The sequence below is a fragment of the Monopterus albus genome, unplaced genomic scaffold, assembly GCF_001952655.1.
Source record: "Monopterus albus unplaced genomic scaffold, M_albus_1.0 scaffold105.1, whole genome shotgun sequence".
Lineage (NCBI taxonomy): Eukaryota > Metazoa > Chordata > Actinopteri > Synbranchiformes > Synbranchidae > Monopterus > Monopterus albus.
In genome coordinates, this window is record NW_018127985.1 from 2,224,138 (window position 1) to 2,241,142 (window position 17,005).

Here is a 17,005-nt window from a genome sequence, read left to right on the forward strand (position 1 = left end):
TCCCTACACCATTGTTTTAATCCATTTCATTTGTGGGTGATCTCAACCTTTGAAAGATGCTGTTGGATGATCATTATTAATACAAAATTTCAAACTTACTTTTGGTGTCAGAATTTGCTTTGCTCCTGCGTCCACCCTTCCCTTTAGAAGCAGTTGGTGACTTGACAGCCTCCTCTTCCTCCTGTACATCCATGGTTGCATCTTCACCATCCTCATCTTTGTGGGAACCATTTGTGAAGCCATTTGTCTGTCCATTATGTTCCACGCCATCAACAGGTGAGCCATTTTCAAGATTAAGTTCTTTTCCCAGCAAAGCCTTTACTTTAGAGATGTAAACCTCCTGATGAGAGTATAGGGCATACGTCACAACACAGGAGAAATAATAAACAGCAAAGTGTAAGGATTAGTAATGATTTAGATATCTAAAAGAGTCACTAACCATTGAGATCTCTGAACATTTCATTTTTTCCTCAAGCCTGGTCAGCTGATCCTGAGCATCAACATGCAGGAAGTCTTGCACCAACCTGAGCCTCTCTTTTACATGATCCTGGAGTGGCAATTAAAACAAAAAGTGTAGTCAGAAAGGTTAACTGTTGTAACCCTAAACTTTTTTGACAAGTTTAAATCATAAAGAATCTAAATTAAACAAATAGTACAAAAAATGAATGATACATATAATATATGGCTTGGCAGGTGTATTTGAGTGATTTGACAGACATTACTGCCCTAAAATGCATCTTGTAACAGAAACAAGCAGGCTTTCTGCAGCTGGATAATAGCTATAAAAATGTTAATTATTACTAGTCCACCTAATAAATACTTCACAATACATATATCTGTTTTATATTTCTAACATAATAAAACTTGAAATAAGAGATCATCATCTCAAATCACTACATACTTTACATGAAAACTTTTAAACAGCAACAAGACTTGAACTAATGATAACTTCATTACACATCTGTAGAATGAGTTCTGGAGCTATTTAATGCTGTTTAGTTTTGTAACATGCGCTCTGCATGTTACAAGCATGAAGCAGCTCAGGGGCTTGTTTCTGTTCATCAATAGACTCATTCAAACTTCAGTTGAACTAAACCATATTACAGATATTAGATAAATGAAAACCAACTGAGCACGGAGATTCCTTTGTAGGTGACACTATCATGTTTAATGATTTTTGGATTTCCAGCTTAACCACAATCAATGAGCAGCTGAAAAAATAAACTTGTTGAGATGACACGCAGGATTTCTGGTGCAGCAAGTAGACACAGAACCCACCTCGTCTGAAAATCCATTCTCATCCAGCACCTGCAGCCTGTGAAAGAAGAGCAAGCCAAATCAACACTACCGTAAGTTAACGGGGGCGCAGCACAGCGCAGATCATATAGAAGCACAATCGCTACCAAGCTGGTAGCAATAAAACCGGAGCAACAGCAAGCTACTAGAAACCTATATGGCAACACTACCTGCGTGGCGCCAAATCTTACACGCTCCTCAATCTATTGACAAGCTAAGATGCTAACTGGCTAACGTTAACTGGAGGCTATGCGGCATCTGGTTGTCAAGTGGAAACAAGCTAACGCTAGCTGTACCTGCTAGTACAAGCAAAGGGTAAAGTGGTGGCTCCGTTCATCACAACCAGGACACTCCCAGAGAAGCTGGTTATTTGGGTTTCACTGATGGTGCTGTGATTTTTTAAGTAAGACAAGCTGTAGGTGTATGCTACATCATCAGGACGTTATTAGTATTCTGGTTACAAACGTTGACGTTACCTTTTCCTGACATCTTCTGGCAGAAACAGGGAAGTCCTGGCTGGCATGGTAAACAGCTAGCTAAACGTGTAAGACAAAAGAGATCTAAAAATTAAAAAAAACCTGCGTTAAAATACGTTTAAAATCTTTGAAACCGCTGTTGTTGACCACAGCGCTGCTCCACAACAACTACCAGACGCGTGCTATTTCTTGCAATGGATGCTATAAGCAATTCGGGCGCGCGGGCAGGCTTTTCGCGCGGAAACGCGGGATGCTATGGACTGTACCACTATACTGATTTATGGGTAAACCGATGTGAACGTCGGATGGAAAATATCCCTGTTAAGTTATGGCTTGTAAAGCGAAGCACATTATTATATACTATAACATTTACATAATACAGCCACATTGTCACGTGGTTGTACATTTAAAAATATAATTTTCTTAAAATGAACAACTGACTTGATCTACCCCTATTGTTTCCCAGATGTTGTAGACAACTGACCAAGCGGAAGCATTGTTTTCTAATGAGCAATATCAATGGGATGCCCTGTGATACACTGGCGACCTGTCCTGGGTGTATCCCGCCTCTCGCCCACTATCAGCTGTGATTGGCCCCACCCCCCTGCGACCCTATTCAGGTAAATGTGAAAATGTAAAAATAAAGATTTGAAAGCTGCAACATTTCTCATTTCAGGAGCTGGAACCAGATGATATTTAGCATTTTGTTGCTTGAAAAATTATTCAAATAATAAATCAATTAAACAATGTAGTTACATTTTTTCTGTTGATCCACTAATTGACACAAACTAATTCTGCTCTACACTACACTTTTTTAGAAGTCATAATGTCCATTGCTGTAAAGTTTAGAATCTACTCCATATGAGCAAGTCTTGTACCTTTGTTGTTTTCTGATTTTTCCAGATGACCAATGAGAGACCTTGTGTTGTGCTATATGAGCTATATGTTTAGTAACAACATAAAAAACCCACCAGTTTTCCCAATGGAGTCCAGCATATCACATTTATATGCAACAGATAAAGTAACATTCAGTAACTTCTCATTTCACAGGTCTGCTATTCCCTAATAATTTCCTGAAGGTTTCCTAGAAAGAATCATGCAGTTTGGTACTAAACAGAGACATAAATCTGAAACTGATTTTCTTAGTAACTCCACAGAGTTGTGATGGTTTATTGTAGACAATTATACACTTGACAGGTGTAGCTCACCTTACGTCCTTTGAACAAAAACATCAAGTTTATGCTAGCATAGACTTTTATACGCTGTTCATTCTCACAGTGATAATTTTAACAGTTGTGTGCCAAATACTGTTTTCTTTTATTCCACTTTTATTCACTTTCTCTGTCATGTTTGTGTCAATTAAGTTATTTGTCTGTAGGGCTTGTACTGTTCCCATTGGTGTTTTCAGTTCAAAATGGCGGCAGTGCTACCACAGCCCCATCTACTGGCTGCTGTCAAAAAAGCACCAGAGTATAGCCTCTCAGCTTCTATACTGTGCTTGCACATATCTGTACTTGAAAGCATTCAGTAGCAGTGAATAATGGAGTAGTTTAGTGCAGGATAGGTTAGATGACGTACTTTCCAGTGATGCTGTAATGTATGTTTAACGTAGCCTATGTTTATGATTCAGATCCTGGCTGGGTTTCTCTTTCTAGAACTGCAACAATTAGTCTATAGAACCATTTTAATTAATATCCAGTTAATCTATTTAATCATATTTTTAAGCATCAATAACAAATATTTGCAGGAAAATAGCAGGTATTCTTCACCCCTTTCTGTCATTTTATAGGCAAATGATTAATCAACTAGATTAACTGACAAAGAAAATAAAGGTTAGTTACAGACCTAATGGAGATACAAATTTGACTTAAAGAATATGATTTCATTTAGTAAACATCCAAATGGCTATCTATATGCCCCTTTTACCACAAGGTGGCAGTGTGTCACTGAGAGCCTGAAAATTGGAGTTTGGCTCTTGGAGGTTCTTATATCATGGTTTTGAATCGTCTGCCCTAACCTGGTCACATTTACTGTGCATTTCCTCACACAAGTTCAATCTATAGACATTTTACTGATCTGTTTTCCATACTGGCTATGTGTCTGAGCCTACTATATTTACATAATCTAATTCAAATCTAATTAAGATAATTCTCAGGTGTGTGCGTTGTCTTAAATGTTTGTGTATATACAGCTTTCACCTACAAGTTTCCGAGCTTGATGTCACATCCTGTAGGGCACTGGAAAGACTTGGCAGATTTCCTGGTAGCACAGCCTCTTGGGGCTGATTCAGCCAATGTTCCCACCCAGGAATCCTGGACATCTGACAGGAAACAGGCCTAACTCTCCCAGGGCCAGTATAAGTCAGCCTCCCCCCTTACCCCAAATCTCCCCTGTACCCAAAAACCTCTCCCAAGGCCATTCTTTATGCTTCTCTCAGACAAACTCTTTTACAAATGGACATTTTTCTTTACCGCACCCATTTTTACTCTCCCTACACTCTCCCTAGCTTCCAACACAAGCTCCAGCTTCCTTTGGCCTTTTAGCATTCTAACAGTTTTACTAAGTAAAATACCCATGATTGATGGTCAAGCAGCATTTACATGTACAATTGTGTGGTTTCATGTTGAAGCTAGTGTTTTTCTGACCTTGTCAGAGCATGTTTGGATTAAACACTGCATTTGGAATACTTCTCAGATTTAAACACAATAGGGAGGCATCTCAGGACCTGCAGATATGCTGCAGCTGCAATCGGCAACTCAGAATTAAAATGAAACACACTAAATAATTTTTTTCAGTATTTCATTTATGTTATAAAAGGGAATATAATTAACAAAACATTTATGTACCTCCATTAGTGTTTCAGAAAGTACCAATTTAACACAGGCAGCGTGCTATAGGACACACAAGGCTATTGCACATGAGACATTTCATACAACACAAATCATACATACTGTACAAAGATACATATGTATTCATGCCATAAAAAATTATAGAACCAGGCAACACAATAAAGTGATAGGTACACAGATTAAAACACCTTTCTATCTTAAAAACAGGGATCAATGAAGCTGCCAAAGTGCTTTTCACCCTTTCTACTTGGCCATCTACATGTATAAGTCAATATAAAAAACACAAAGGGAGACAAGAACTTTAAATGTGTTCACAGGGAAAAGGTTAGTGTAATCCTGAACAACAGGAACCGAACAATGACAAACAGGACGTCCTAGGACTGAAGGAAGTTGTGTGTTATAGGATATCAGAGAATGAGGATGGGAGGCAGATCCCCCCCCCTTTTGTGCATTTGGAACCAGAGCTCTTATTTTGTAGGGAGGCCAGGGTCTTTCATAGGATGACACATTAAATCTTAAGTATCGCAATGCATTTGGCTAGCAAATTTAATCAAGATGTTCACCAAAACAAAACAAAATGAAAAAAAAAAAAATCAAAAATCTTGTTCATGGTGCTGTTTAAGACTTCACAGTGAGTGTGACCTACCCTGTCAATAACTTGGTAATTCAAAATAATGATCAATAATACTGTTAACAATGGGGCGCCTGCCCCAAACGCTTCATACATACATTCAGCCTACTTCCCCAAGAGGAAGGCAATAACAGAGACAGCACATTGCTGCTATGTTGCTACAACACTGTCAGGACATCAGTCCCATTAGTCAAATCTGCTGGACAGCTGTCACTGAGAAAGATTCATCAGTGCCAACTCGCTTCAGGAAATGTGCTTTCTGATTAGGCCTTCCTCAGCGGAAACTGTTCGGATACAAAAGACAACAGTCAAAGCAAGAGGAACAGAATATGAGGACCAATAAGGGAAGGGGTGTTAGTGATGGAAGCTGGAGCTGGAATATATCATACACATTAGTGCTTACAAATGAGTTAGAATTTCATGCAATAAATGTAAGCTGATTATTTACATTTTTGTAGATTATCAAATGGTTTAAACAAGGTTATACAGGAAATATATAGACCTGATTTTATTGAGCAGTCACTTGTAGGATTTTCTTTTCTGTGGAGTGTGGTGCTGAGTGAAACTGATTACAGCTCTGTAAAGACTGAATGGTGACCCTGTAGTCACCTACAGAGTCACTGTATACAAATATCAGTGAAGGAGAGTAATGTGATTAAACCTTACAAACAACAACAATCTCTGAAGTAAGCTACAAAGTGCAACTTGGCAAGCTTTGCATTGATGCAGTTCTCGAAAGGCCCAAAACAACTCACCATAACTATGATATTAAGCATGTTATGTTTCTATTTTTGGCTTTTATTAGGGGCGTTCATGTTTAGAAAGAAAAAACAATAACAACATGACAGGCAGCATATACATGAAGTACCGATGAAAAGCTATTTTCACATTTCTGAACTTTCTCACTAACTAAGCGTTCGGTTTTATACCCAATGCATGGGTGAATTGGTTGAATGCTGATTGTGAATTCACACACTTTTGATTGTAATGTAAGAAAAAGTCTGCACTGTAGATTGTGTCTCTACAGGCAGCTGTGTACCAGCCTCAGTCCAGGGTGTGTTTGCTTTGTTTTTTAACGTCTCTGTATCTCATCACAGCTTCTCTACTTGATCACATATACACACATGCTCTCTCTCACTCACACTCACACAACATGCATAAGCTCTCTGGTGTGTTTGCACCATATCAGACACAAGTGGTACAATCTTGCATGATGGGTATGTTCTGATGTTCATGTTTGTTGGTGCAGTGTTCCAGAGAGCTGGAGCTCTTTAGAGGGACCAGACAACGGTCGGCGGGTCGCCCGCTTTGCAGCACCCCCCAGCAGCACAACACACGCAGGAACTCCTTTCTCATGTCCTTGCTGCGCAGCGTGTAGATCAGTGGGTTAAGTGCTGAGTTCAGGGTAGCAAACCCAAAAAAATATTCTGATTTGCGGAGGATAGGGCAGAACTTTATGCTGCAGGCTGAATCTAGGAGGAGGATGGTAAAAGCGGGCAGCCAGCACATGATGAAGACACCCAGCACTATAGTGACTGTTTTCAAAAGGGCATAGGCCTGTAAGTTAGTCGCTTCCTGGCGGCTGGAGCGTACAATCAAATAGATCCTCACATAGAGGATGACAATAGAGAGTAGAATGAGGCTAAAAATGGTGACAACAAAGAGGATGTATTTCTTGGAGTAGAGTGGCAGTACAGCTGAACAGTCAGGGAGGTTGCTGATGCAGTTCCAGCCAATGATGGGAAGTCCTCCAAGCAGGATGGAGGTAACCCAACATGCTCCTATCAGGAGAAACATGCGGCATGTTTTGGTGGAGCCGTACACCTTAACCTTGGTGATAGCAATATAGCGCTCAATAGCTATCGCTAGCAAGCTGAAGACTGAAGCTGCCAGAGCGATAAACGCTGTGCCCTCTCGGATGAACCACTGCACCGGGTATAGCTCAAAGGTCTTTGACCCTGATAAAAAAATGTTGGCTATGTAGGCCGAGCCTGCCAGCAGGTCAGAGAATGCCAGGTTTCCGATGAAGAAAAACATGGCAGAGTGGAACTTCTTGTTGCGGAAGACAGCAATAAGGACCAGCAGATTCTCCAGGATAATGACGGTGCAGAGGACTATGATGACAATGTTAAGGATGGCGAACTGTTTTTTTTTCTCCTCATTGAGCGCCTGGGTGCTAAAGTTCTTAGCAAAGATATAGTGGCAGTCGATCAAACTCCGATTGTAGTACTGGGAATACTTGCTCTTCATGTTGACAGGGTAGCAGAGCACAACAGCTTCACGGTAAAGATTCATTCACACAGTGGAGGTGTGCAGAGTGGCCACACTTATAGTCATTGCATTCTAGGAAAAGGACAGGACGAAGGCTGGGAGGGAGACTGCCTGTCCCACAGTCACGTCTCAAGGCTTCTATGTGGGTCACCTGCAGACACACAAAAAGACAAGGCCTAGGTTACTGACAACAGAAATTTTGATGCACTAATGAAATAAACTGTGACAAAGCAAACATAGTTTTAGCAAATCAATGCACTTGCCGAAGTTCTCTAGCAAAAAAGTATCCAGACAACAACCAGTCTGTACAGTGGAAACCAAACACGTTCTTAAATTGACTTGAAGACTCCATTGTAATGAAGTGAAGTCAAAGAGAGAAGGAACAGAGTAGACCAGTTTAAAAAAAGTCCTTGAAGTGATCTAACAGATAAACGTTCAACATGAATAAGTGACATTTATAGAGCAGAAATGACCACACAGTGAACACACTGCACTCTCTGTGTGCATTCGTTGCGTTCCAAACTGAAGGCAGGCGATAGTCTGTTGCAGCCTAAAAGGAATGAAAAGTAATAAGCCAGTGGCTCATAAGGGAGTTATACAATAACTTTGAGGGGAAACTTATATTTACTCTGAGTATTATTAATATTCAAAGATCTTCTCTTTTTTGGATGGTGAACCTGTGCAGGCAGAGCTCATCTTCAGGTAGAAGAATAATGCCACAGCTCTGTGTGTCTGGATGAGCAGACAAAAGGCTTGCATGCACTCGCAGTCTGAAGGGGACATTCCACTAACCCTGTCCGAGCACTAGGTTGTCAACACATGTATTGTTATGGGGAGTAAACCATTCCGCTCCAGTGAGTTACCTCTCGAAACTTCAGCATAGCTTATGTATCAGCCAGATCTCTTCGCCGTGACCCAACCAGTTCAGAAAAGTTCACAGCAAATCAAATCGATACCCGAGAGTGAAAGGCAAGAGATTCTCTGACTTGTTGAAGAAAAGCTTTGTAAAAATTGATTGTGGTGCACTGAAGCAAATAATAACCCATTTGCATATGACACGCTGCCATTTTAAGTATTCAAAACACCAGGATTTTGCATGTTGTGTGTGTTACACTGAGGCCTGATCTATGGTGCATTATGGACATATTTTGCTTCTGTCTGATGTATCCAGTGACACAATACTTAAGAAGCAAGCTTACTAGTGTGAAACCAGTGAGGAAAAACCTTTGACCTAATAAGGTGTAAAGTTTAATAATCATAATCCAAAAGAAATTAAATAAAGCCTTGTGATTCATTGATGTGGCTTTCAATTTAATCTCTTTAAGGAAAGGCCTATAAACAGACCAAAACAAAATGGGCTGCAGCTACAGGACTGAAAACAAAGGAAGGTTGGAGGCTCTGGAAATATAATTAGAGGTGGTCCTGATATCTAAAACCCGTCAAAAGTAACAGGATCCCTTCATAGCCCAACTCCAGCGGTAATTCAACACTGCTTCCACTGCTTGTCTTTGTAAACTAACTTGGACGGCTGCAGCCGCTCTTAACAGGAAACCTTTAGTGAAAACTGAGGCTGAACATCATCTCTGTTCTGCTGGGTTTTGACTCAGCCAGACAGAGAGCATGCATGTGGAAGGGGATCTAGACACAAAGCCAGGAATCTGACACATACGCACGTAGATTCATCAGTGTGATGTGTTACACCAGAGAACTTCACGCTACGTGTGTGCAGAACAGCCAGTTATGACAGACAGAGTAGTGTAGCGAAGAATTCCCCTGTATGCGGGCAGGTTCAGCACACAGCTGCTATTGGTTGCCTGTAATAAGTAGCACACCGTTTCCTCAAGCAGGAACAAAGAACAATAGTCTCCTTCAGAGTGGAGCGCATTTTCCTTCAGCCTCAATGATGGGACAGTGCACCATATTATAGCAGAAATGTATAGAGTTGAGCACTCCCTTATCAGAACTGATGTACAGGACTGATTGTCTCCACCATCCTTTTTAGCTCCGTTAATAGACCCAAATACGAGGCTTGAGGCTGAGCACATGTGCCAGCTGCACCAGCATGATTACATTGGGTTACATTATTGCAGCCTATAACGATTTTACTAATGGAAAAGTCATCCGATATAGAGCAGCTCTCCACAGCCGCCAGTCTGCTTAAAGAAAAAAAGCCCTGATTTTACTTTGTATCATCTTGTTTTCTCTCTCGGATTTGCAGGTTTTCTCAGCACAGTTTTCTTCCCATCTGTTGTGCAGACAGCTCGAGGTCCTCCTGTCACCAGGGAGTCTGTGGTGTCTGTCATTAAGCGATTTCACTGAGAAACCTGACAGGCTGGTTTGCCGACAGCGCTGTTTAGTCACAAACTGCCCTGCCCCTCCATCTGCCATGTGCCATTCAGATGTTTCCACAGTGATTGGTTGACAGAAGCGTAGACTTCCTGTTATATATTGCCTCCTTCCCAACCCGTCATCAAAGCTGTGCCCTGTATTCGACCCAGACATCCCTTCCCTTCTCACACTTCAACAACAGGCATAATTCATTGATAAAAATGGTGCCACACAATGTTGTTCAGTGGCTCCTTTCCTAACCTAACACAATTGAAAAGCACCAGCAGCACTACACTATAAGGTGTAGTAATCCTGTGCACATCCAGAGACAGCGTAGTCTTTTCATCCCAAAGGGGAACAGGATTCTCAAATAGCACAAAACTACAAAATTCCACTACATACCGGGGATGTCTAGATGTAGGATCTTTATTTAATTCACACATATAACTACAAGTTTGCAAGCAACGTGTTTCACATGTAAATTGGAGAATTGAATTTTGTATTTTTGTGACAATACTCCATTATATCAACAGAGCAGTTGTAACATCTATATGTGAAAAAACATTTTTTTACTGTAAATGTTTTGTAATCAAAACAGCGATGGCCAGATCAACAGAAGTGAAAGTGTTATGAAAGTATAGAGGATTCTGATTAACAGCACAATATCCTGTTTAGTTCACAGAAAAGCGGAGACACGGTTATATAAGGTGATGAAGTAAACACCTGTAGACCAGAAGGAGTCAAACAGACAACTGAGACAGGATAGTCTAGATAAAACATCACCAAGATAAGACAATGAGAAATGATACAGAGATGCTCTTGTGGTGCGTGTGCCAATAATGACAAACTACCAAAGTGTTTTTATGGTTTTCACACCTTCACATATTTTTTGCAAGCACACATACAGATGGAAGGCTAGTGGTTATGGTGTAGCGCTCTTGCTGCTGCAGCCCATGTTCGAATCTGGGTTGCATCGAATCAGGAAGGGCATCTGGCATAAAACAGTGCCAAATGTCAACATGCGAGTGGTCAATGTGACGATTTGCTGTGGCGACCCCTAAAAACGGGAAAAGCCGAATGTGACTTTCACATACAAATGGAATTATGCTCTATTCATCCATGGAACCACAGTTGCAAACAGCTGCATATGGAGCACAGATTTCCTAACATCCAAAGGAGATTGATGGTTGCTGCTGAAAACTGACTCTTGCTTTCTCCTAATTCTAACAAGAGACAGAGTTCCCCTCTCCATCACGGGATTGACAACTGCACTAAAGCCTCAGGTGCTTTCCCAGAAATACCTGATAAGTCCCAATTAGCAGAGTGTCTGCTCACCAAAAACCAAGGCAACATTACATCTGTCACACTCTACAGTACTTAAACCTGGCTCTACTTTGTCTGGGAGAAACCACAACAAAAACAGACCTCCTAAACTGTAACACAGCACGTGTGCCCACATTTTCATGGACATTTTCACTTATTTGTACAATCTCCAACAAACATGATGGTATAGATAAGTACAATGATTGGCCTTTGTTTGTACTGAAACATGCTTACTGCTTCTTATCTTGGAAGAATCATTATTACACCTTTTTATTTTTGGGCCAGTTGCGGTGAGAACATCCTGTAACACAACTCTCTCAATAGGCCCTTCACAGTCACTGCTCATAGGTTGCTATAGTGGCAACATACAGTCTTATGCAAAAGTTTAGGCACCCCTTGATAAATAACAGATTTTGGTGATCTTTTATTTGAACAGATGTTAACACAGTTTCTCTTTGAAATGGAAAAAATGCACAATATTTTCTGCAAACAGTGATGCATAGTTACTTCTTATGCCATAAATTGAACAAAAATAAAAAATTAAAACATTATTATGGCATGGTGCAAAAGTTTGGGCACCCTAAGAGTTCCAGAGTCTCAAAGTCTCTCACAAGGTTTCAGACCTTAATCAGCTCGTTAGATCTGATGCACAGCAACAGCTGTCATTGGTAAATGCCAATTTCAAAGCTGTACAAATACTTTGACTCTTCAAACCTTGTGCACACACTTGCGGACACCCAGCAACCATGGGTTCCTCTAAGCAGCTGTGTAAGACCCTGAAAATGAAAGTTATTGATGCCCACAATGCAGGAGAAGGCTACAAGAAGATAGCAAAGCGTTGTCAGCTTGCAGTTTCCACAGTAAGAAATGTAATTAAGAGATGGCAGATCAGGGGAACTGGGGAGGTCAAGATGAGATCTGGAAGACCAAGAAAACTCTCAGACAGAACTGCTCGTATGCTGGTCAGAAAGACAAATCAAAACCCCCATTTGACTGCAAAAAACCTCCAGGAAGATTTAGCAGACTCAGGAGTGGTGGTGCACCGTTCCACTGTGCAGCGATGCTTGCACAGACAAGGCCTTCATGGAAGAGTCAGCAGAAGAAAACCTTATCTGCGTCCCCATCATAAAATCCAACATCTGAAGTATGCAACAGGCAGAATAACCAGGCTTTTCCTTACAGTTTGTGCTCTAAAAAAGCCGTACTATGAGACCTTCTCTGTTAGGTTTACATTACCGTGTCCATTTTCCATTTTAGAAATATTGAACAGCTTCCTGTACCCTCTACGAGTCACTAGGTTTGTCTTCTGAAACAGAGATTTTATCTTTCCTCAGCTTTAAAAACAGCCACAAGGTAATCCATCATGCATACACAGCAAGCATCTGCTGCTGTGATTTGTGCTTTTCTGTTCAGTTTCACAGCTGTTACCACTGAATAGGTTGTCTCAGAGTAATTGTTGTAACTTTGAGTTGGATAAGTCTAAACTCTCTGCTCTTCTCACGATGTCCAGTGTCTTCTAACTGACCTGGAGACCAGAGGCCAGTCGGTGGAAGCCACAACCATAATGATTCATACCCTTATGAAAAATAAATATGAGCCTCTTAGGGAGCTAAGTGTGAGGTGCTGGGGTGGTGGAGAAACAACAAAAGTCATCTTTCAAGGAAAAACATCTGTGTTTTTACTTTCAAACAGTTATAATCTGAACCACAGTGCCTTTTGGGGTGTTTTAACTTATTTATCCCAAAGGTTGTGAATGTGACTGCCTAGAGGTGAAGGTGCAGCAGAAAGTCTGAGGCTGCAAGGAGGAAAATCCCATATGTAAAGTACAGCAGTATCATGCAAAAGTTTCCCCAGTTGAAGTGTCAGACACATATATGAACCGACCAACAACTATTATCACCACAAAGTTTCACCAGTGCTACAACAGAAGCTTCTCAGGAAATGACTATAGTGAATGATGCACGCTTAAAGAACACCCACAGCAGTTTTCTACTTTCTTCTCTTTCTTTATTAGCTATGTCAGCGGTAACAGCTTATACATCCTCGTCTTTAAACTGACAGCTCAGTGGTTTTCTAAGTGGTTATAAACTACTGTACATATGGGCCTGTTAAGCCAGGCCTTCTTTGCACCAGGCGGCTTCGTGTAGACATGCTGTGCAACCATAGAAAACACAGGGATGGACTGGCTGCAAGCAGGTGGCTACAATCTGTCTCTGAGCCCCAGGGCCCTGTATGTAAAATCCTTTCACAGCAGCACAGTGGTACTATTGATCGTTTGCAGTCAATTTCCAGTAAAACGCCCTCATGTTTCCAGTATCATTGTAATTGGATTGAGTAGACTTTATGTTGGTACTGTGACACAACTAAACCATGTCCTGGTCCTTTAAATGACCTCTGTTACAGCAAAGACCTTATTTTAAGACGTCATTTTTATCTCTGCTGACAAAATCACTGATAAAAATGATGGTGAAAACAGCGTGGGTAAAGAAGCACAGCTGACATGTAGGCAACATTCAAACATTTACATGTCAAGGTCAAGCCAAGTACCAAAAGTACCAAAGCATCAACAACCTAAACTTCCTACTGTGGTACAAATTGGTGTGTGTGAGATTTACAAAGGAAATGCACAAGACCTCGTGACCTAACCTCTTACCAAACATTTACAACACTAAATGCAGATTTTAAAGTTTTCTTTAGAAAACACAGTGAACACATTCAAGCTAAGTCCTAAACAGGCAGCCACTTTTATTCATTTCTATCATTATTTTCATAAGTGTGCTGATATGTCCTAAACACTGGAAACCAAAGTGGTAAAATCCTGAGAGACAGAGAGGCTGACACAATCTTGCAGTAATTTCACACACTGAAACCTTGTACTCAAGGGACAAAAGCATGGGCTGAAGATGCAGGAGTGAAATAGTGGCAAATAAATCTACTGGATCTGTTCTTTTGAAACAGCAGCAGCTCATGAGATCACCAGACAAGTGAAAAATAGAGATTTTCAGGGGAAGTGTAAGCAAGAAGGAAGAGAGCCTGTTTCAGTGTGGTGCTGTAGCTCACATGGCCGAGAGGCAGAACAGGCTGAGAGATATGAGATGAGGGCCTGTAATATGTCACAGTGTCTAGCTTGGAGAGGAACTCAACTGAGGGAACAACAGAGCTTCCAGGAAAAACAACTTGGCAAAGAAATATCTGTAACTTGCCAATACATGCTGCAGACATAAACAAATCACGTCCTTTTTTTGTGACTCTAAAAATACAGAAGTATTTATTACACGTTTGCATTAGTGTCATTATACCTGTATCATGGCATTTCACAACCAGTTCCTTTTTACTGACAGGTAAAACGGTTCCTTCTTGTAGTTTCACTGTGTGTTTGAGGTTTTATGTTGGTTCCAAAACTTCATCTCTCTTAGTCGGTTATTAGGCTAACACAGTCATGTTTCATTAAAACTGCGTATAAGCTGCTATGGGTGTCCCTAATATACAGGGATTCATCTTATAATTAGGGATTACCCTTTTGCTCGTCAAACAGTTTGACAGTTTGGGTACAGCCTCTTCTGAGGGCTCCAATCTGTCGTCATAGTTCAGTCAGAAACAAACAGACTTGTCTTGTTTTCTGTTCCTCTTCTCAGTCGGCTCATTTCTGCAAGTTTTCAGTGATTTATTTAAGGCAGCTGTTTGTGTGCTAAGGGGTTCCAAGAGTACCAGTGAGTCATGATGGAGACAAGGAGCTGCATAAAGAAGGGCATCATGACCAATAGACACCCCCATCCCCACCCCCCAGTCTCCCCATTGGGGGTGGGGGATGTCCGATAGTGGGGCCTGAGAGGCAGTTACTGTAATACCTTCACCCTCGGTCCATTCCTGTCAACTTAAGTCACTGGTTTCTAAATGGTCCGTGTTTTTTTTATCACTCTATTTTACATATTTCCCCTCTCAGTTAACTGCAGAGCCCCATGGTTCTCACTCTGATGCCCCCTCTTCCCCTTGTATAATTTACACTTCACTATAGAGACAAGGCCACAAAGAGGTGATTAAATGCACATTAAAGGAGGATTTATTTAGTGCACATCTGGAGGAGAAGACCTTATAGCCGCCTGTTAAAAACTCAAATAAGCAGTGAAACTGACTCAGTTTCGGAAACTCTGTAGGACACAATTCTTTGCTACACCGCTCTGTCTGTCATACCTACGTGCCCTGTACACACGTAGTGTGAAGTTCTGTGGTGTAACACGTCACACCGATGAATCTATGTGCATGTGTCTCAGATTCCTGGCTTTGTGTCTAGATGCCCTTCCACACAACCTATGTCTGTGTCCTAAATCCTCTTGTCAGTGACAAAAATCATACTTCATGTATCTTTAATGATAACAATTTCAAAATACAGTACCATCATCATCTGTATAATTAACCACTGAAGACATATTTATTTATTGGATGTGTATTAAATGTGTAAACTGTCCTGATAATTGCTCAGAATTTCAGTAAAAAAATATTCTCAGAATTCAAGCTTTACATGGAACAGTGGTGTCCAAATGCAAATGCAGCGAAAGCACTAGGTCAGGTCAGGCTGGTCTGCATCAGAAACCTAATCTCTGAAGGCTGAGGTGTGTTCGACTCAAGTTTCAGCCACTCTGGCTCTCTCACACCTCCCCATGTTCTTGTCTTTACAATGAGGTCTCCCCTAATGAATGGCTTTGAACTGTCTTTTAGATCTCTTTTGTTCTGGCTCTCTGCTCCTATTCTACTCTGTTGCTAGACCTAGATCCCCACCCCTTCTCATGTTCTGTTGCCTTTTTGGGAAACTGCGCGATTGTCGTGAGAGAACATGATTATTGGTTGCGTTGCGTTGCGTGCCATTAAATGATAGACATGTCAAGATCTACATATATGCTATATGTGTTGGTAGTGTGGAGGGCTGCTGTGACTGTAAAACTCATGTTTGTTCCACTGATGCTGCAGTGATTTTCACTACATCACCAAAGTCATGGGACAGCATGCCAGATTTGAAGACACAAAGAAGGAGAGCAGGGATGGTGCTGGTGACAAGCACTGCACAATGGAAAATGATATCTACACAGCCTAGCACAAAGGGGCACAAAGCCACCCTGATTACTTCTGCCTAGTGCTCACTGATAAGATGATGAATTGATGGAGGCCCTCCATCTCTCCTCATGCTCCAGCATAGGAAAACAACTTCAGACTCCTCTGGCAAACACAGATCCATTAAACACTGTTCTGTTGTTGGAGAAAAACACGGTTGCCTGGAGAGAGAACATTTTGTGTCCACAGCTTTTCTTCTGTGTTTAATACAAGTGCAACAAGTCCTACACTGAAGAGCAAATGTATTTCTTCAAAAACACTTGTGATTGCAACATCAATGGGTCTCTCAGATTTGAGGACATCGTATCTTATCTGTAAAAAATAGCTGTACGGAGACAACACAGTTACAACCTGCAATAAATATCAGTGTATGTGCGCATTGAAAGAGACTAACATTTCACAATTTTGGAGAGATACTAAGTCTGTTTCATTTCCTGGTGACATTACACAAATGCATTTTAAAATAACTGTGCCTTATGCAAGGTCTATGTAGAGTGAATTACCAAGGGATATTTTGCAAAAATAACAAACAGGCCAGAAAGAGGAGTAACTTTTCAGGTTGTACGAGACAATAGCTGCTTGACTGTGACCTAAATAAGGCTCAGCTGTGTTGTACCCGGTACTTTTTACCATACTGACTCTGAGAGACGAGACAGTCCAAGTAACTACAAAACAGTGCTGATTTATTCAAAGGATCACAGGTAAAATTAACATTACACGCTCAG

General features: G+C 41.0%; 2 protein-coding genes across 2 annotated transcripts in view; both read right to left on the bottom strand.

Annotated features, from left to right (window-relative positions):
• The window catches only part of dnmt1 (DNA (cytosine-5-)-methyltransferase 1), a 13,805-nt gene extending 11,777 nt beyond the window's left edge, over positions 1-2,028 (bottom strand). The window contains exons 1-4 of the mRNA XM_020610399.1: positions 1,773-2,028; positions 1,279-1,315; positions 440-547; positions 100-340 (exon numbers count right to left, since the gene is read on the bottom strand). Coding sequence (XP_020466055.1) covers positions 100-340; positions 440-547; positions 1,279-1,315; positions 1,773-1,819 — 433 coding nt within the window. The 5' untranslated portion in view covers positions 1,820-2,028. The remainder of the gene's footprint in view (positions 1-99; positions 341-439; positions 548-1,278; positions 1,316-1,772) is intronic.
• A 2,124-nt stretch (positions 2,029-4,152) lies between these two features.
• The window catches only part of s1pr2 (sphingosine-1-phosphate receptor 2), a 17,393-nt gene continuing 4,540 nt past the window's right edge, over positions 4,153-17,005 (bottom strand). Inside the window, exon 2 of the mRNA XM_020610565.1 lies at positions 4,153-7,674. Within this exon, the coding sequence (XP_020466221.1) occupies positions 6,438-7,547 (1,110 nt within the window). The 5' untranslated portion in view covers positions 7,548-7,674 and the 3' untranslated portion in view covers positions 4,153-6,437. The remainder of the gene's footprint in view (positions 7,675-17,005) is intronic.